Source organism: Ochotona princeps, chromosome 9, assembly GCF_030435755.1.
Source record: "Ochotona princeps isolate mOchPri1 chromosome 9, mOchPri1.hap1, whole genome shotgun sequence".
NCBI lineage: Eukaryota > Metazoa > Chordata > Mammalia > Lagomorpha > Ochotonidae > Ochotona > Ochotona princeps.
This window is the reverse complement of record NC_080840.1, coordinates 25,149,161-25,170,256: the sequence shown is the minus strand read 5'-3', so window position 1 is coordinate 25,170,256 and position 21,096 is coordinate 25,149,161. Positions and strand designations below refer to the sequence as shown.

The 21,096-nt window shown below is 35.5% G+C and overlaps 1 protein-coding gene across 2 annotated transcripts in view; it reads left to right on the top strand.

Moving 5' to 3' along the window:
• Positions 1-21,096, top strand: part of PKHD1L1 (PKHD1 like 1) — a 153,742-nt gene that overhangs the window by 93,873 nt on the left and 38,773 nt on the right. For both annotated transcript variants that reach the window (XM_058668547.1, XM_058668545.1), the window contains 13 exons: positions 3,523-3,674; positions 4,521-4,680; positions 5,104-5,275; positions 7,884-7,972; positions 8,275-8,423; positions 9,588-9,717; positions 11,367-11,485; positions 13,697-13,826; positions 14,750-14,923; positions 17,207-17,310; positions 17,868-17,997; positions 19,117-19,238; positions 20,869-20,959. In XM_058668547.1, coding sequence (XP_058524530.1) covers positions 3,523-3,674; positions 4,521-4,680; positions 5,104-5,275; positions 7,884-7,972; positions 8,275-8,423; positions 9,588-9,717; positions 11,367-11,485; positions 13,697-13,826; positions 14,750-14,923; positions 17,207-17,310; positions 17,868-17,997; positions 19,117-19,238; positions 20,869-20,959 — 1,722 coding nt within the window. The remainder of the gene's footprint in view (positions 1-3,522; positions 3,675-4,520; positions 4,681-5,103; positions 5,276-7,883; positions 7,973-8,274; positions 8,424-9,587; positions 9,718-11,366; positions 11,486-13,696; positions 13,827-14,749; positions 14,924-17,206; positions 17,311-17,867; positions 17,998-19,116; positions 19,239-20,868; positions 20,960-21,096) is intronic.

The following is a 21,096-nucleotide window of genomic DNA, read 5'->3' as shown; positions in this document are numbered from 1 at the left end:
TGCCACTTTTGAATCACATCATTCCTCCTGCCATCAGAGGAGCTAATTCTGCTACAGAATCCTCCACTAGCATTTCTTCCAGAGAACAGTCACCATAGAACTCTTCAAAGGGTTACCAAGAGACAGATATATTGCCTTGGTTAATCCCAAAAAAGTGAAGCTTATGGACTGTTATGTGAGCTCAGAGATTGAGCAAACTGTATGAAGGAGGCTGCCAGAGAGAAGAGGTGGCCTTTGGTAGAGATGCAAGAACCCAACAATAATAACAACAACAACACAAAAACCCATGCTTCTCCCAAGAAGAAAAGTGAGGGAATATATGCCTCCTCCCTTTTCCCCTCTTTCTGTGACCCCACTGTCCAGAGGCAGAAGGTGAGCGAGGAGACTGGAGAATTATGGAGAGTGAGTCTTTAGGAGAAGCACAAAGTATGTGGCACCACCTATATAGTTTATTATGAGGGCATAGGACATTCTTACCAGTTCCGCCACCCCCATCCAAGAATCCAAAGGGCAACATATCTATGATCCTGTGGCTTAAGGATACAGATGCAGGACTACTACTTCTCTTGTGATAGAAGATATTCAGAATGAAGCAATGTTATTTAAATTATTAGAGGCTATTTTGTAAGAAATAATATTTTAAGCAGACTATCTATGAATGTTATCTTACAAATAAAAACTGGTGTGCTAGAACAAAAAGACTTCAAAATATCAAAGCCAATGAAGTTATTTTATCTGATGATACAATATTTTAGAGTTTTCAGTTAGCACATCATAAAAGTTTCTTATGAGAAAATTTTCATCACTTCTTTATGGCATAACTGTGAGTAGTGGATCATTAGGATTTCATAAAACATATATGTTAAAGAAAACTTATGAAGGACTCAGTGGCATGCAACAGGATGGAGTATATGTGCCTTTAACTATACCTTTTTTATGCAGTAATTAAACATCTTGCATCTTTTGTTGCTGTTAATGTTTGTGGAGATGATGAATTTAGGGAGCAGCTTTTTGTGATTTGACTTTTTGATTAAAAATTCTTGCTATTTCTGAATTTCTGCAATGTCTTATATAGTCTGTGCCCTTTGACTTATTTCACTCAAGAATTAAGATTCATATTTACATCACAATATCTTATTGCATGTGATACAGGCTGTTTGAGGTTGAAATAGTATTACAAAATTACAGGTACTATTTTTTGGAGTGACATCATTTCATCTTAAATTAAGGCAAACATGTGGTATCTAAACTTGTGGGACTGGCTCATTTTCCTTAGCATAATGGTTTCAAGTTGGGCCCAGTTGGCCACAAAGAACTGCATTTTGGGTGTTTTTTTAATAGCTGAGCAGTATTCCATGGAGTAGATGAACCATAGCTTTCTTATCCAATCTTCTGTTGATGGGCATTTCATTTACTTCCAGGTTTTTGCAGTTGTTTAGCTCCTGGCTTTAGACTGGTCCAGCCCTGGTCATTGCAGTCATTTGAGAAGTAAACCAGTAGACAGAAGATTTATCTAACTCTGCATTTTTAATAAAAACAAATCAATTTTTTAAAAAGATGAGTATGCAGTAGAAAAAAATGAAGAAAAACACAATTCAAAAAGAAAACAAAAAACAATTTTACTTATAAAATTAGGAAGAAATTTGTTAGGGTGTCATCCTATGGATAATAACACTTAAGAGGAGTTTGGTTCTGCCAATGATAGCAACAAATCTGAGGGGTTTTAGAAGATATTACTCAGCTCTTTTCTAAGTTACCTATTGCTCCACAACTGCTATTCCAAACTCAAAATCTTCAGCCCATAGTCCTTTGTCTTCATTCATGTATCTGAGGACAGGGTCGGGTGGTGAGGCTGGGCCTCGCTAGGAGGCTCTGCTTTCAGGAGATGACCCAGTGGGCTTTGCTCCTTGCTGTTGGAGTGACACGCACTTCACTGGTGTTCCTGGGCTTATGTAAAGGGAGAAGAGTTGTCCAGTAAAGGAGTGACAAGCATTTCACAGGTGTTCTTGGGCTTATGTAAAGGGAGAAGAGTTGTCCGGTAAAGGCAACTCTTATGAAAGGGACTTGTGAAACTCTTAAAGGGACACATGAAATCCACCTTCTTCATTAAAGAGGTTCACAAAGCCTGAAGATTCCCATTTCCAAACTAGCATCAGATCTGCTAATGTCCCATGGACCTGAAGAAATCCCCAACAGCCAGCATGTCAAGGGGAAACCACTCTGCCTTCAAGGAGGGAAGAAGGGAGGATACTTTTTGAGCAATAATCCCCAGTCTCATAGTTCTCACTCTTTTTAGGGTGTGGGATACTGCAAGTTTTTACTACCTCTACTCATGACTCTTTAACACTAACTCATTAGCTAAGAATGAATGCATGAATCTGTTTCTCTTTGATGGTGAAGGGGAAAAATGGCCACATTACCCAAACATAATGAATGTCAGTTTATTTTATGATCTTGCTTCTAGCCTGCTTCTCCCAAATGCTTAAAGTAAGAAGTTGCTCACTTAGTGTGAAATCCAGTCAGAGCCCAGAGAGGGGGAAGGAAGGGAAATATACAAGAAACTTAAAGGCTGATGTTTTTTTAAATCTTTCACTATAGTTGATAGGGATGCTCTCAGGACCAAAGCTTTACAAAATTATATAATTTTTCCCATAATGGATAGTTCAGGTCCTGTTTTCACAAAATTTAGATGTTGTAGCCCATTTAGTAGGCCCTGTTGTAGCCTCAGTTCTTAGGAATCCTCTACATCAAAACTTGATGAAATTCAAATGAAATAATTTGCTACTCAGGGCTAGACTCTATTATACAGATTTTTGTTAGCTCTTGGGAGACTCATAAGGAATTAGAATTTAACTTTGTGTCACCTGAAATTCAGGGACTCTGAGTGATTAACTTCTTGAAACAATAGAAATGGAACCATGTTTAATTCACACTACTGCTATTTAAAGAATTGTCTTGATATATTTAAGCATTTTTGTCCTAGTGATAATCGTCATGATGTTGCAATTGCTTTTCCCTAAGAAAGTAAAGTTCTGACTTATGAGCACTTTACTCTCCAACTAAATGATATGTTACATATTTGGGACCCTTAGTTACACAAAAACATTTAGAACAATGTCATTTCACTTAGGGTAAGGAAGTTCTATACTGACCTCTTTTGAGACTTCCATTAGACTACTCTTTTACATTTCACCTGTGATTAAAAGAAGGGAAATGGGCATTTGGCAGAGGGAACGGAAAGTTGCCTAGGCCACCTGCCATAGCACAGAGCCTGGCTTCAGGTCCCAGCTTCACTCCTATTCCAGGTTGCTGCTCCCGTGTACCCTGGAGGTGACAGGGGATAGCTCACAGACTTTGAGGGCTTTTGGTGTGGGGCGGGGAGTGAATCAGATGATGAGATCTCTCTACCCGTCTTCTTTCCCTCAAAATACATAAAAGGGTATAATCAAAATTCTTTTAGACAAAAAAGCATTTCTCCAGTTAGAGATTACTAATGTTTGCTTCTTTTGTTTTCTCCTATAGGCACAAGCATTGTTCCCTTTCAGAAGAAACGACTGACTCACATGTCTGGATGGATGGCTCTGATTCCAAATGCAAATCACATTAACTGGTATTTTAAAGATGTAGATCACATAAGCAACATATCATATACATCAACATTCTATGGATTTAAGGTAAACAATGAGTATGAAATCAATTTTCTATTACTATAATTGCATATTACTCAAGCATATTGTACTGTCATTTTTACTCATACCCCATTGTTAGGCCCCAAATGCCCTGGTCTCACAAAGCAGTCTATTAAAGTGCTATACATCCTTCTTGATCTTTATAAATCTAAGCAAACCACAAAAAGTCTTGTTAGAGAATCAAAAATAAGCAGTTTTGTACCATCTTTCCATAATGCCAAACTTGTGCCTCTGCCATTCTTAACATGTGTCAGACATCAGGTCAGGGCTATTACTTGTGTCATGAAATGTATTAGACACCTAGCAAATTATTTTTAAAAGGTAACATGCTAATCTACCTAGCTCTAACACTCTGTGTATATTTCTTCCAGTTTTCTGTTTAAATAAATTAAACGGGGCAGATAAAGTAGAAGCCTCCTCTGCAGTTGGCTCTGATCTCACTCCTGTCTAACTCAGTTGCTAACCAGATTCCTGAATTGAGTCTTTTTCCTCTCATTCTTGGTTCTTCTAGGACATATTTGTGCAGTCAGAAAACCACATCTACCATGGTTTGGTTTTCAAATGTAGAAACAAGCTATTCCCTAAACTCATCCATAGCCAGAGCTACTCAGTTGCCTATGTGTGCATCTATATGTGTATGTGTGGCGGGGGATGGAAAAGTTCTTTCAATGCTTTAGTGTTCAAAGAAAAATTACTCCCATTGACATATAATATGCTAATTATAAATGTAAAATGCAAAATTAAAAATGAAGACTTTAAATTTTAATGTATGTTCATTTGTGAAAGAGTGCTCACATATAAAATTAGTCATATTTTCCCACATTTTTATAGGAAGAAGACTATGTTATTATATCACATAACTTTACTCAAAATCCTGATATGTTTAATGTTATTGATATGAGGAATGGCTCTTCAGGTCCCCTGAGCTGGAACAGTAGTAAGAATGGAGACTGGCATCTTGAAGCAAACACTAGTACTCTCTATTATTTGGGTATGTATTCACGTGGCAGAAGGCAGGCAAATTTTTTAGCAAACAAATATATAGTATCCTCTATCTAGTAATACTCAATAAATGTTTATTAATGATAAACTAAAAAACCAAATCTATACTAAAATAGGCATTATGGGAATGAAGAACTTAAATTTCATGCTTGGAAGATAACAACAGGCTTACACTTTCATTTCACATAATTAGAGGAAGTAAAGTGGAAATATATTTTATTTTCATTTTTATTTATTGTTTTTGGAAAATAAAGATGTTGAAGAATACATTTTAATTAAATTCTAACGTTCATTTTTATCAAGATATTTTCAGGACGTGCTTCTTAACGACATATTTTGTCAGAATTTATTTGTTTACATTCGAATCCTTTATTCATTATTTTAACTGACACTACTTCTACTTCACTTACAGTATCAGGAAGAAATGACCTCCATCAAAACCAACCTGTTTCTGCGACCCTGGAGCCTGATGTAAAAGATGTCATCATTAACTTCCAAGCTTACTGCTGTATTCTCCAGGACTGCTTTCCCGTACATCCCCCAACAAGAAAACCGGTGCCACGGGAGCGACCAGCCACATATAAGTATACAGACCTCTTATAGTTCATACCCTTCAGTGTTGCTCCATGTATCCTTTCTATGCCACATCTAGGTGAGCTAATACTGGGTGACCTGCATAGTGGGCTGCAGGTCACAAAGTACTTCCACACTTATTTTGTTTGGCCCTTACGACTACCCTAATGAGAAAACTATAAGTGAAAATTGCTAATTGATATATATATATTGATATATATATATATTGATATATATATTTATATATATAGGCAAAGGTAGAAACATAAATAAAAATATATTTATATAATGCATGATACACTTAAATAGCAGAACGTTAAACTTGTAACTTACATTACTAAGGAGGGGGAGGAATGAAGGGTGAGGAAAATGAGGAGAGGGGAGAGAGAGGGAGAAGGAGGAATTTCTATGTCTATCAAAGTATCATGGAAAATAAAAATAATAATTTATGGTGGTTCCCCCTGAAGAATTATTGAGAGTCTAACCAGAATGCTAGATTTGTATTATTACATCTGATCCAACTATTATATAAGTGAGAATGTTGAAGCCAGTGAGTTGATGTGAATTGCCTGAAATCACAGAATATATTAATGGCAAGTCCAGTACTCTTTTATGCAGTGCTTTTTGAGCACATGTGGTGACATTTTCTCTAAACTAACCAGCATGGCCAAACCTAATAATATAACTTACTTTTTTTTTCAAATATCTGGTCTCTTAAATATTTCAATTCTTCTGATTGAAACTAACCTGTCTTTGTAGTTTACATAGCTATCATCTCTCATCTGTAACGTCACTTTTACATCTTTTTGTAGGAATTACCATACATTATGGTTCTGTTACATTTTAGCACTAATCTTTAAGGTCCTTAAAAGTAAAAGCCTAATTTAATGCTTAGTTGTGTCACTAGTGGATAAATAATTATCTAAACAATGATAAAACATTTATGGGTTATTTAATACTAATACTATGCACTAAATACAACTCAATTTTATTTATTAGATGAATTACATTTCAATGTATATGAAATTTCAATGGCTACAGTACAAAAGAAATAATTTGTTTATCTGTTCAACCAATAAAAATTATTTACCAAATTCTCACTTCTTGCCAAGCACTATGGGTTCAATATTGAACACCTTAATAGTGATCTCTCTTCATACTCAAATTCTATTCAAAGAAACATTTATCAAAATTGGCAAGTAAAACAATAAACAGAAAATAGAAATATATAAGCATGATTTATTGTAAACATTTTAAATGGAAGGGTTGAGACAGAGATCAACATGGCAGGAATTTTGTTTGAATGATATGAATAGCATCTCAGAAAAGGGGCCGTTTCACCTATAACCCAAAGAATAAGGCCAAATTTGCAGTGCGAAGGTTGTGAGATTAGTATGCAAGACTAGCAGGGCAAATAGTACAGGGGCTCTGATGTTAGAAACAACGTACCATGCCCAAGAACTAGAGGAGCTCATGACCAGGCCCTAGAGAGCAGGAGGAGTAGCCTGGAGACAGTGCTGGAAACAGCAGCAGTCACACCATTCAGGTACTGGGCAGCCGCAAGAAGTATGCGGAAACCTCTGAAAAATATTGAGCCTAGAGGTGACATTTTCCAAATTACATTTCAAAAAGATCACTCTTGCTCAATGTTTAACTGTATATTATGGAGGGCCGTTGGAGAAATCAAGGGGTTAATAAAAGTCCCTAGTGAGTCTTGTAAGGGGTGTATAGGTCGTAAGAGTCATTGAGCAAAAAGCACTTATGCAGTCTAAGGCTGATAAAAATTATCAGATTTTAATTGACATTTATTATGATTAGCATAACATTCGGGATTGGTCCAGACCTGGTTGGATAACACAGGCATATAGTATGTTGAAATCTAGTCTTATTCCCCACAGTAAAAGCTCCCCTCACTAGAAATGGCTATAATTGGATTAATGTGTGTTATCTGTTTAACTATTGGCAAGACTGAACAGAATTGTTGATTCAGAATTAGTACCCTGGGGTTACAAAATGAAGATCCAGCTACATGCTACAAATGCTTGGCTTAAAAGAAATATGGTTCCAGTGATCATAACCATGGAAAAGAATAAAAAGAATTCACACTATGTATATTGATGCTAATAATAATGATGATGAGAAGAAGAAATCAGGATTGATTAACTGGTTAGGAAATATAGGCTTATTAAAAAAAAAAAACCTTCACTGTAACAATGTGTTGCTAGGAGTCTAAATGGCCTGCAACTATTCATTTTAAAGCCCACCAAGACAATCTTTTTTTCATAAAAAAAACTGCCCACCAGGTTCTTCAGTAATACAAGTTAGCAGTACAAATGGAAAGTAAAAATACATAGATTAATTAGCACCGCAAACTGTACATTGGCCCTTTTGTAGAACGTCCATAATTGGTATCATGAAATTAAAATTTTTAATGGGTCAGGAGAGCAACCTAAATTTATTTCCTTAACTGCACTTATTAATTTACCTTCTTAGTAAATTTGAAAATACATTATTTGCATTTTGTTTCTCCCTCAAACCTCTAGTTTAGTACTAAACCCTAAGAGGAGATCATGGAATACATGAAGAATTAATGGAAACATTTTTTCTATTTTTTTTTAGTTTATGGTCAAATGATTCCTTTTGGCAGTCCTCTCAGGAAAATAATTATAGCATACCTGGCCCAGGAGCAAATGTGGTTATTCCTGAAGGTAAATGACATAGCCATCACTGGAAAACATGCTTGTGGTCACGTAACCTTAACTGTGTGTTGGGTTTCTACCTTTATGTGGCACATGCGGTGGGAAGAGCAGACGTGAGGAGATGCACTTTCTGGTATCTGGATAGGAGCCAGGCCTCTTGGGCCTCCTGTGTACTGAAGCCTGAATCAGTCATTTTGTGGAAAGGTGACTCATAACCTTTAAAAGCAGAACTCACCAATACACTTGACAGAGACTCACCCTAAGCCACAGTCTGTGGTTCATGTTACATTTTTTGAAGTATTGTTTTGTAGGAATGTGGATCGTTGCTGACACAGAAATGCCACCAATGGAAAGGCTCACCGTTTTGGGGGTTCTAGAACTGGAAGACAAATATCCTGTGAGAGGTGCAGAGTCTGCTCACCAAAAAGTTGTTCTGAATGCTACCTACATATCAGTGCAGGTAGAGTGAAGACTAGCTTTTATATTCTTATTGATGAAATCCAAAAGAATAATTATTCAAATAGTAATAAGAAAAGATATTCAATCAAAGTGAATAAAAAACATACCTGGCATGTGCTTCACTTATATAATGTATTTCTGCTTAAGGAAAAGCTGTAAATTAACCAAATTGTGGAGTAATTGTCATAATACTCTTGCATGTAAATTTACTATTTTGATTCTACATAAATATTTGTGATTCAGTTAGGTAAAAACTATACTAACACCTTGTTCCAACCATTAATTCCTAGAAGTTCTGGGAAATAATTAAAACCATTTACATTTTAAGAAAACAGTATTTCTTTAAACAAATGGACATTATGAAAGCAAAAGCAGATTTGGAGTTATTTCAAATATTTAGAACAATAACCTATCCTTTCATTAATGTGAGGATGATCTGGAACATGCAATAGCTTAATCAGTTTAATTGTTTTTATTATGACTGTTAATGAAAAACAGTGACCTAACCAAAAAGTTATTAAGCACCATAAAAAAGTTTGATGGTTTTCTTTGAGAAAAATAAAAGGCAAAGTTTGAAAACTCGATATTTAATGCTTTAAAAGTACATTATATTTTGATTAGATGAGTGCATTTTGAAGTATGTTAAAGCTAAAATTGAATCTTTATCTCTTTGTCTATTAGGAAACTTTGGTAAGATATTCAACCTTATTCAGTCAGCATCTGTTTTCTTGCAAAATAAGAGTAAAATCATCAATCAGTGAGTTTGGTGTGATGATTAAATTATATGATCACCAAATATTTAATGGTAGCTCTGATTTTAATAAGGATGACTCACAAATGCCATGCTGGTAACTGCCAACACTTTTATTCTATACATGACATATTGCATTCAATTAGCATGGTCTGTTCAAACAACACTAGTTTAGATCTCAAGGAAGTTTCTGATTAAAGCCAGTTCTGACAACAAATATCAAATTAGACATTGGAAAATTGGCTTAAGCTGTCTATCCTAAAGTGAACATGCTATAGTCACTCTCAGTACTGTGCTATTCATTGTATAATAAATAATTTGTTTTTACTTCCAGTGACTTCTTAATTTCTTTCTATGGAGGAAATCCTTTTCTGCTCAGTTTTTAAGTGGTAACCTTTTTCTGCTTCATTGCAGGGAGGCAGACTAATCGGTGGATGGGAAGATAATCCTTTTAAAGGAGAACTACACATTGTTCTTAGAGGAAATCATTCTACTCCAGAATGGGCTCTTCCAAATGGACCAAATCAAGGGTCAAAGGTCTTAGGTAGATGTTGCCAAATATCAAAATCATCATCAGTTTTGGAAATCTATGTTTAAATATGTAGCACTGAAGTACTCATCAGCCTGTTGTGGGATGATATCAGAAGCTTTTATAGAGTTTTATAGCAAAGGGTTATAAAAATAGCAGAGATTCTTAAAAACTGAATCATGAGACATTATACTAGATAAACTATTTTATACCAAAATGTAATTTATTACAAAACTAACATTAACACACTTCTCCATATGTGTATTATATCTCTAATATGGTTTATTCCTAGTTTTTCCTTTTCATGAAATTCATGTATGTTTTGTTTGTCCTGAAAGGTAACTCTACCACTAAACATTCCATTTGTAGTATTAATAAATAATAGTCATATCGGTCAACTCTACTATCAGTTTTCCAATCACAATGCATGCTGAAATTTAGTTTCCCAGCTACCCTGGTTTACTGTGCATATTCCTAACCAAACCTGAGAAAACAGGGACTGGAAGAGTTTAGTTTGGTCACCATGAAAAACTGCCTTTGTTAATATTAATGTAGATTTACTTAGAAGGCATTATGCAAACATATGCTACAACTATTCTACTGTAAAACTGCTAAAACTAACATACAACTAATGAGGAGATTTTAAAATGTGACTGAAGATTAATCAGCCCTCTATCAGGAAATATCCTGAGGCAAATTCAATGTTTAAAATGTATATTTGCTATTATATGTCTATAGTTTTTTCCAAAGTTTCACTTCAAACAACACAGAACAGTATCTAAAGAAAATATTCATAATTATATCATTCTATTCTATGCCCCTTAAGTTAATATTAGTCAACGATTTTTATTCATGCTTTTCCTGTTTCTAATTCATACATATGTATTTGCCATGATAACATTTTCCTCTTTGAAAACATAGTAAAACTAAATATAGTATCATGCAATTTTTTTTCTATATTACACTAGGTACACCTTTCTGGAGCAATACTTATAGACAGGAAACAGTGCTATGGAGTACTTTGTTAAGCCGGCACTTGCAATACTGGCATCCTATATACGTACCACTTTGTTAAGCCAGCTGCTCCGTTTCCAATCCAGTTCCCTACTAATGCACCTGGGAAAAGGCAGAAGATAGCCCAAGTCCTTGGGCTTTGTACCCATGTGGGAGACTCAAATGAAGCTTTTGGCTTCTGGTTTCAACTTAGCCCAATCCTGACCACGTGGAATCAATCAATCTCTCTCTCTCTCTCTCTCTCTCTCTCTCTCTCTCTCTCTCTTCTCTCTCTCTCTTTCTCTCTCTCTGTAATTATGCCAAATAAATTGAATATGTTAAAAAAATCATAGACAAAACTCATATTAACCTTTCACATTAATATATAAAATCTATTTCACCACTCCCCTATTGATGTACAATTAGCTAAGGGTTTGTATTATTTCCAAATATTGTTCTGGGAAACATTATTGTTCTTATACTCTAAGTTTTAGTGGGTTAAAGGGTCAAAGGCTTCTCACAGAGCCTTGGGCCGATAAATCCGTCCATTCATTCATTCTAATCTCTAGAAAATATTTTATCATTTATCACAATATATTAATGAGCAATTTTGTCTTATTTCAGCACTTATTACTGAGTAACAAATCAATAGGAGTATACTTATCTCTTAGGGGTGTTTGGAGAACTGGATCTTCATGGAATTCCACGTTCCATATATAAAACCAAACTGTCAGAAACTGCAGAGGCAGGTTCCAAAGTCCTATCTCTGATGGATGCTGTGGATTGGCAGGTAGTAAAAACACTGTGTGATGAAAATGAATATGCATAGTGGGTCTACTTAAATAGGATTCTTGTTCACAAAGGTATTTTCTCTTGAGATTAAATAGATTAAAATTTATGTTTTAGAATGAACTTAGAAAAGCTTACATGATAAAGCCATCTAAAAAAATGATGGGTACAAAGGTCTTCAAACTTATACGAAAGAATATGAAAGCATTAAAAATCAAAATCATTCACCAGAAATTCTTGCAAAACAGAAAATGGAATTATTTTAAATACTTTGATTGCTATCTTGGTTACCTCTTCACTTCTAAGTTGTGATTCTAAAGTCAAGCTTTTTGAAAGAAAACAAATCCTGATGCCTGGTGAGATCCAAATAATGCCTGTGTTAAATAAGAGATTTGAGCAGAGAATAAATGATGGTAATTTCCGTTTCTGCCATACTCATAAACATCCATAGTTCATATGTTGCAAATGCTTCACACACACTTTTTTTAAAATTACAAAAGGGTTAGGGCAGTAGGTCGATTCCATTTGCAGGCTCTCAAATCTCAGCCAGTTCTCCCCCATTGAGAATGAGCTTTATAATCTCAGAAAAAGTCTTATTCTAAGCAAATGAACACACATCATGAAATGTATGGATTTGCTCTCTTAGTGTTTAAAATCAGTAAGAGGATTTCTGGAAGGTAAAATATTATTTCTGTGTACAATATTCTCTTATTTGTGATCATTGAGGTCTGACTCCTTTTCAAAGAGAGCAATTAATTTGTTGCTGTATCTTTTTTTTTTAAAGATTTATTTATTTTATTACAGTCAGATATACAGAGAGGAGGAGAGACAGAGAGGAAGATCTTCCATCCAATGATTCAGTCCCCAAGTGAGCCGCAATGGGTCGGTGCGCCAATCCGAAGCCAGGAACCAGGAACCTCTTCCGGTCTCCCACGCGGGTGCAGGGTCCCAAAGCTTTGGGCCGTCCTCAACTGCTTTCCCAGGCCACAAGCAGGGAGCTGGATGGGAAATGGAGCTGCCGGGATTAGAACCGGCGCCCATATGGGATCCCCGTGCGTTCAAGGCGAGGCCTTTAGCCACTAGGCCACGGCGCCGGGCCCTGCTATATCTTTTCTATATATCCAATTAACAAATATCTTTATTATCACTGAATACTTATGTGGATTATTTATGCAAGTAATATTTAACCCAAATCAGATATTTTTCTAGGCATTGAGAATTCAGTGGTTTAGAAATTAGCCCATGTTATCATGGAATTTGCACTGGAGTGGGAGAGATAGACCCTAAATATAAATATTTGTTTATTTCACATTCTAATGTATGTGGATGAAGGGAATAAAACATGAAAAAATAAAAAATAATAGCAAGGTAGTGTCCCACAGTAGGGAGTGGCAGATAGCATTAAATAAAATTTCAGGCCTGGCAGTGTGGTCTAGTGGCTAAAGTCCTCGCCTTAAATGCCCCGGGATCCCATATGGGCGCCAGTTCTAATCCCGGCAGCTCCACTTCCCATCCAGCTCTCTGCTTGTGGCCTGGGAAAGCAGACGAGGATGGCCCAAGGCTTTGGGACCCTGCACCCGCGTGAGAGACCCGGAGGAGGTTCCTGCTTCCCAGCCATTGCGCTCACTTGGGGAGTGAATCATCGGACGGAAGATCTTCCCCTCTGTCTCTCATCCTCTCTGTATATCTGACTTCGTAATAAAAAATAAATAAATAAATAAATCTTTTTAAAAATAAATAAATAAATAAAATTTCAAGAGAAGATTACACCAGATGAAAAGCAATTTAATATTCAAAAATTCTGTGACTTGAACTTTCTTCAGTTTCTCCCACCTGTCATGAATAACAAGCGATAGTTAGTTGTTTTTTAAAACGGCAGGCTTGGTTTTTTTTCAAGTCTTAATAACACCCAGTCAAATTATTATTTTAAAATATTAGCATATTTGCTTTGATTTATTTAAATTTTTAAAATGTAGACTGCTGGGTTTGTATTAAATTACTGACTGGAAATTAAGAACATACAAAGAGAATCTCAATTTTATAATTCCTAATATCAAACACAAACACATTTATTTTTAGAGATTTAAATGTACAATTTGAGTTTTTCTTATAATAGCATGAATGCTAATAGAAATGAAACTAGAACTGTTTAATAGTTCTTATTATGAATTATCAACCTATTTTTAAATTTTGGCACTTGAATTTCTCTTAGGAAGGAGAAGAGATTGTGATAACTACGACAAGCTACGATTTCCACCAGACAGAAACTAGAAGGATTATTAAAGTTCTGCATGATCATAAAGTTCTCATTCTTAACGATAGCCTTTCCTACACTCACCTGGGTAAGTAGTCGCTCTTGAACCGAGCAGATCTGTAATTCAGACATGATATTCACATTTAGGTACTCTATTCTGTTGTAATCTTTTTAAAGAAAACATGTCACAACTATTGTAGAGAAGGGTTTGCACCCACAAAGTGCTATCCTTTAATATGCTGGCTATCCAGAGTTCCTGTTCTATGTATCCTTTCATCCAGCATATATTCAGTAAAGACCTGCTATATCTGGGGTGATGCTAGCACATTCTAAACAGGAGTCTGGGTGATTCTTAAAACACAGTGAAATTTAAGACCCCCTGATTGCTAAAATCCTTGTCCTGATTTGCTTCATGAATACATTCCTCACCTGCAATTGTGTTTACACCAGCTACTGTGAAATGACAAGTTGTAATTCTTAAGGAGAGAAGGGATAGGTCAGTGTCTTTCCATTGGATATGTTACTTTCATCTGAATCGCAGGAATCTGGGGGCAGAGAGGACTGTTGCAGTTGGTATATAAAATCCACAGGAAAAATGGAACAATCTAGGATTTCTGTGTCAGAAGAAATAGTATGGGTGATTACTGAACATCCTCATGCCTTGAGCAATTTTTCCATTTTTCCCTACCTCACTTCTTTACATATCAAAACTACCAAAAACTTCCCAAAGTGTTTCATACAGTGATTGTGTGTGTAATTTGAAGTGATTGCAAGCCATTTTCAAGATTTTTTAAGTCCTAACTATTTACTGGTTAAATAATATTTTAGGTGTGAATAGCAAATATCTTATATTGACTTTGGTCTGTAAGTAAAAGATTTTATATGCATGTAGATCTAAAATTTATGCATTTCTGTTGACTTTGGATATGTTTATCCTATGAACTGGAAAGACACTAATATAGGTAGGCATTTCTCAACAGTGGGAAAAATCTAATTGTCTTTCTGTTACAGCTGAAAGACATCACATCCCCGGAACAGGTCAGAGCTACACATTAGCAGCTGATGTTGGGATACTGAGTAGGAACATCAAAATAGTTGGTGAAGATTACCCAGGTTGGTTCAAGGAATCTTTTGGTGCACATGTCCTGGTTGGCTCATTCACTGAACATGCAGTGACATTTACAGGTTAGTATAAATTTAGTTTATTTTTCTACAGGAAATGTAACATGATCTTTTCTACTTCTGATCAGTTTTTTTAAAAAAGATGTATTTATTTTTATTGGAAAGGCAGATTTACAGAGAAAGAGAGACAGAGAGAAAGATCTTCCATCTGCCAGTTTACTCCCCAAGTGGTCACAATGGACAGAGCTGAGCCAATCCAAGGTCAAGAACCAGGAGCCTCCTATGGGTCTCCCACGTGGGTGCAGGGCTCCAAGGCTCTGAGCCATCCTTGCCCACTTTCCCAGGCCACAAACAGAGAGCTGGAAGGGAAGTGAAGCAGCCAGGACATGAACCGGTGTCCATGCAAGGCAAGGACTTCAGCCACTAGTCTACTACAATAGGCCCTTTTAATTAGTTCTTTATCAGTTTTTCTTCTTAATAGAATCACATGGATATACATATCCATGTGAAGAGATTTTTAAATATATATACTTAAAATATGAATACACATTTACTTATAAAAATTTTTAGGTTTTACAGTGTCCAACAATCTGGAATTTAGTGATTGCACACCCAGAATTTAACTTGTTCCTGTCTCCCCTGTATTTCCTACACATAAGTAGCTTACAATAATAAACTTGACAAAACTAAGGCTCAATGTTTTAGGCAAGAACTTTTCACACTTGGTGGTGTACCTTCCATCAATAGGCACATAATATATGATTGCTTTCTTTTGTGATTTTAGCAGCCATTAATATTCCTTGACAAGATCCATTAGGTCACTGAGATTTTAAATGGTAATGTTTAATTCTATCATTATTTTCCTATTCATTTGTCATCTAGAATGCTGTTACAAAGAGCAGCTTTCCTAAGTAATTATTCAGTAGCCCTGAAGAGAGTCGATATAGAAACTCAGGGAAAATGATTCTTTTCCCATACTAACCTAATAGTTAATTAAAATATGAAACTCCTCTCCAGTGCATCCTGTTAGCAATTTTTGAAATAAGGAATATGGTCCTTTTTTTAAGCTAGATATATATTTGTGTTTTTATAAATTTCTCTTTTAATTTAATTGTCCATAAACTTGAAAAAAGTCACTTGATTTATTTTCATTTTATCTGAAAGGCAGAAAAATATTCATAGAAAGAGAAAGAGAGAAAGAAGGAGTAGGCAGAGGAAGAATAAAGGAAGAGGATGAGAGGGAGAGAAAGATCTTCCATCCATTGGTTCACTCCCAATACCCATAAAACCTAGGGCTGGGCTCGGCAGCGTGGCCTAGTGGCTAAGGTCCTTGCCTTGATCCCATATGGCCGCTGGTTCTAGTCCCGGCAGCTTCACTTCCTCTCTATCTCTCCTCCTCTCAGTATATCTGACTTTGTAATAAAAATAAAATAAATCTTTAAAAAAAAAAAAAAAAAAAAAAACACCGAGGGCTGGGCCAGGTCAAAGAAAAGAGCTTGAAACTCAATCCAGTTCACCAGTTTGGGCTCACTGACCCTGGTACTCCAGCCATTATCTGCTGCCTACCAGGATGTACACTATCAGAAAACTGGATCAGATGCCAAGTGCCTGGGGCTCAATAAATCAGGCAGGCAGGATGTGGATATAGCCAGGGCAATTTAACTACTGCACAGAAGCTCTCTTCCCAGCTGAGTTCATGTGTTTCAATTTCTTTATCTAAGAGGTAGGGATAATAAAACACAACTCATAAGATCCTTTATGGAATGAAACCACAGATAGTGTGTGTAACACTCAGCAACTTGTCATAGACGGGTTTTGCTATTATTGCCCACCTGCAGGATTTCTTCTTGTCACCTCAATTGTAATTATTTCAAACTGCCTAGTGGATAATTGGCAATACATTTTCTGAAAGAGGTTATGAGATAATGGCCTTAGAATGTATTTATAGGTTCAGCATTGAAATGTCAGGTACATTTTCCATCATACTTTACACCTGGCATTCTCAATGAGGTAATATCACCCCCAAGGGGTAGATAATTGATACTTGGTGGAAAAGAAACTTAGTGCAAAGGTTGACACTCCTCCCAATGACTGCTGTATGGAATTATTAACAGATAAATGATATATCTATGCTGTTAACATTTAAGTTGAGGGGAAGTTTTTAGGAAAAATTGTCTAAAAAGGTTGCTTGGTGAGGAAATGAAAAGGAGATCGGAAAATTCTGCCTTTTCTGGATTAAAGGAGCAAAGAAAAACAAGGTTTCCAGGAAACTATGAACAACTTGTTTTCAAAAGTGTTTAATTCTAAGAAAGAAATGTTATTTTTTGAAATGTTTTCTACCCCTAGGAAATGCAAGGATAAGTAATGTGGAATTTTATCATAGTGGTCAAGAAGGTTTCAGAGATAGCGTGGATCCAAGATACGCACTAACTTTTCTTAACCGAGGACAGGTTGGTACTTTTAAATTTTTTGTATACTTTCAAAATAAAATATTTTTATTTTCATTTAATTTAACTAAGTGGTTTCATCTTACAATAGCTGAAATGTAATTTCTAAAGCATTTTTGGACATATTTCCTGTTCGCTTTTTAATTTTCATAGCAGCATTGGATTCTCACACATTTAAGGCATTAGTTGACAGTCTGGAAAAACCACAGAGAATTAACACAGAATTGCAGATCTCTACTAGTGGTTCATTTCTCAACTTAATTTTTCAAACACCAAAAGTATTTTCCTCAATGATTTCTATTAAACAGGATAGATATTGCATAAGTTTCTCAAATGAAGAGCATGACTATGTATCTATGCAACCTTCACAGAGGGAAAGACAATATGCTGAGAGCGAAGGAGATGTAAAGTGGGAAGGTTCATACAATTTCCTTTAAGGGAAAGTAAATTGAGTTTTGATCATGAACTGAAAACATACCTATTTTGTATTCAGTCTTTGAATATGTTTTAGCTTTATTAAAAAACAAAAAAACCACTCACTAAATCCCAATGTTTTATAGATCCAAGAACATGGTTTATCTTATGTTCGAGGTTGTGCTTTTCATCATGGCTTCTCCCCTGCCATTGGTGTGTTTGGGACAGATGGATTGGACATTGATGATAACATCATTCACTTTACAGTGGGAGAAGGTAATACAATAGTATTTGGGCGCAAATAACTTGTCCCTCTGAATTGCTCTTATCTCTACAACCATGGAGTGTCATTCACCTTACTGGGAAGACATAAATGGCCACATTTGTGCTGTTGATTATGAGAAAGGCAAAGTTGCAGGGACATTTGAGTTATGGTTAGTGTGATGGAATAACAGATATTTCACTGTTTTGGTCATTTTTTAAATGCACTTAGTTGCAACATACAGAGTAAGAGTTAGGCAGAGCAAGAGAGTACCTGTTCACTGGCTCACTCTCCAATGCCCGCACCATCTGGGGTAAGGCCAGATTGAGAGTGGCAAGTGTTAAGTCAGGTTTCCCGGCTGGTGGCAAGGACATGGTCACTTGAGACATCACCACTGCTTTCAGGGTCTACATTAGACAGGAAGCTGGAATCAGGGTTTGGGACCACATAGTGAATCCAAATATTTTGTTGCAGGAAGTTGTCATCTTATTTAGAGCTTCAACTGACAGACTAAATGCCTCTTGCATTTTTTACTTTAATTGTACTTTACATTTAAGTAGCCACATGTGGCTATGATTATTTTATTGGGCAGTATGGTCTTACAACATGAAATATCATTATACTACCAGACCATGATCTTACATGAGTTATCACTCATCAGGTATGTGAATATGACTTTGAAAATATTCCACACTTATTACCATAAATGTTCATAAGAGGCAATTATTTAATTAAACATTATGTACAATTTAGGCATGTTTCTTTTATGCCAGTAAAAAATGTGTAGCCTTACTGAATGTATATAAACTTATGTCTATGTTTATTAAAATTTAAGGTGGACTTCACATATTTAACTCCAGAGGATTCTGACTCAGGTAGTCCATTAAAGGGACAGAGTTCACTACTTAAGAGATCAGAGGGCTCAGATTAACACCTAGTAGGATCATTTATTAGGCTCAAACTAGAAGAATGACTTTATGGGGAAAAAATGAAAGACATTAAATGCACATTATGCATTTAAAAATTGACATACACATTTTGCAGGTTTTCTTTGTCTCCTCTTTCCCTTTCCTCTCCCCTCCTCCAGCTCTTGCACATTTTCTCCCTTTATCTTTCTTTTTCTTCCTGGACAGGCATAAGGATATGGGGGGATGCCAACAGAGTCCGGGGAAATTTGGTTGCACTTTCGGTCTGGCCAGGAACCTATCAGGACAGAAAAGATTTAAGTTCAACTCTCTGGCATGCAGCAATTGAGGTAATGGGGACAAACATAATTTCTCCTAATCTAAAATTTAGTTTTCTATAAAATCATAAACCTCAAAATGTTATTAAAAGCTATTTCTTCCTTAGGTAGAGGTTGAAGAATTAATATGAGTGAAATAACTATATAAAATATGGAAGATAGATTATTTTAAAAAAATGATGCGCTCCAGGCCAGCCCCAAACTATGTGAATTCTGATAGTCATGGTTCTTACTGCTTCTCACTGAGTGCCTTGTGAATGTTACCAGTTAATTCTGATGTGTTTTCTTCACTTGTATAGAAAATCATAATAGTAGTGGATAAAATCTCTGAAGTACCTTTCTTATTTAAAAGTGTGATTCCAAGTGCAAGATCATTTATACTTCTTGACATTACTAATGGGCCTTCTTATTCTCCATGAAGTATCTTCAGGTATTCTAGGTCTCTGTTAAGCTATAGAGTGAGGCTGTGAGCCGTCTGGAGGAAACAGTCAGCTTCCCCATGTGCCAATGTTACTGGCCTATACCATACACACAAAAAGGAATTTAGAAAGAGGGGATGAAAACTGAGTTTTGCTTCTGGGAAAATTACTAATGATTGCCTTCAGGTAAAATTTGAAAACTGAAACTTAGTATACATATATAAAAATAAAAACTCTGTTTTCATCTATTTATAGATGTTACAGTGCAAACGCCAATTTCAAATATTTAAAGTTATCCATAGCTTTTGAAAAAAGAAAGGCACTTATTTATCTTCATGGATTCCATTTTATTATCTATTAAAATCACTATCTTTAAAAATAGAAATGTTTAAAATGATCTACTGAAACTTTTGACAGTTTCCTTGACTAAAACTTTTAAAAATACTTATTATGTTTGTAGTTTTTTTTTGAAAGGAAAAGGGAGGGATGAAAGGATGGAGGACAGGGAGTGAAACAGAGAGAGAGAGAGAAAGTGAATCTACCTACTAGTTCACTACCAAAATGCCTGCGAAAGTCAGTTTTTGCCTTTTTTGGGACATTAGCAAGAAGCTGAATCAGAAGCTAGGACTTGAACCAGAACTCTAGTATGTAATGCCAGCATCACAGGCAGAATTATTGATCAATAAGGCTTCCCACAAAATTGAATTTTATGTATTCTATAGTTGCATTTTCTGCCACTTCAATTTGGCTCATGTAGTAAATTGTTTAGAAACTACTTATTCCTTATAATAACCTAGGTTTTTTAGTCATGACATTTTATTTACATAGTGTCTGTTGAATCTTATGGTATATTCCAATCCACTTATCTTTTCCTTAATAAATCAATCAAATTGGTAACAAAATGTAACTAAGAGAGTGACTAAATATTGTAACGTTGCCATAATATTCAAATGTGTTCTGTATATTTCAAATCACATCAGGTGGATTTTGTAACTGAAATTTTAAAAAAGAATCTTTTTAATAGTGTTTTCTAATGAAGTCTAGGATGTAGTACCTCTTTTTACAGAAACAATATAATATAGTTTCAACACTTTATTTGCAATTTGTAATTCCTCCTGAAAATGTATTGTAATTAAAGATTTAAATAAGTCGGTATGTATTTACTCTCAGCGTGCAAGTGTGTGATCACCTGACACAAAGTGTTTTCTTTATCATTTTGCTAGATAAATCAAGGGACCAATACAGTCTTACAAAATAATGTAGTTGCTGGATTTGGAAGAGTAGGATACCGCATTGATGGTGAACCTTGCTCAGGTAAGTATTTTGATACAGAATTACAAAAAAAAAAAAATTGGAAACAATTTGCCCAAATTTCTTTAGAACAAATAATAGTTGTTCATTGGGTCAGTATGTGATATTTCTTCCTTCTGGATACTAGGTAAGGTAAACTA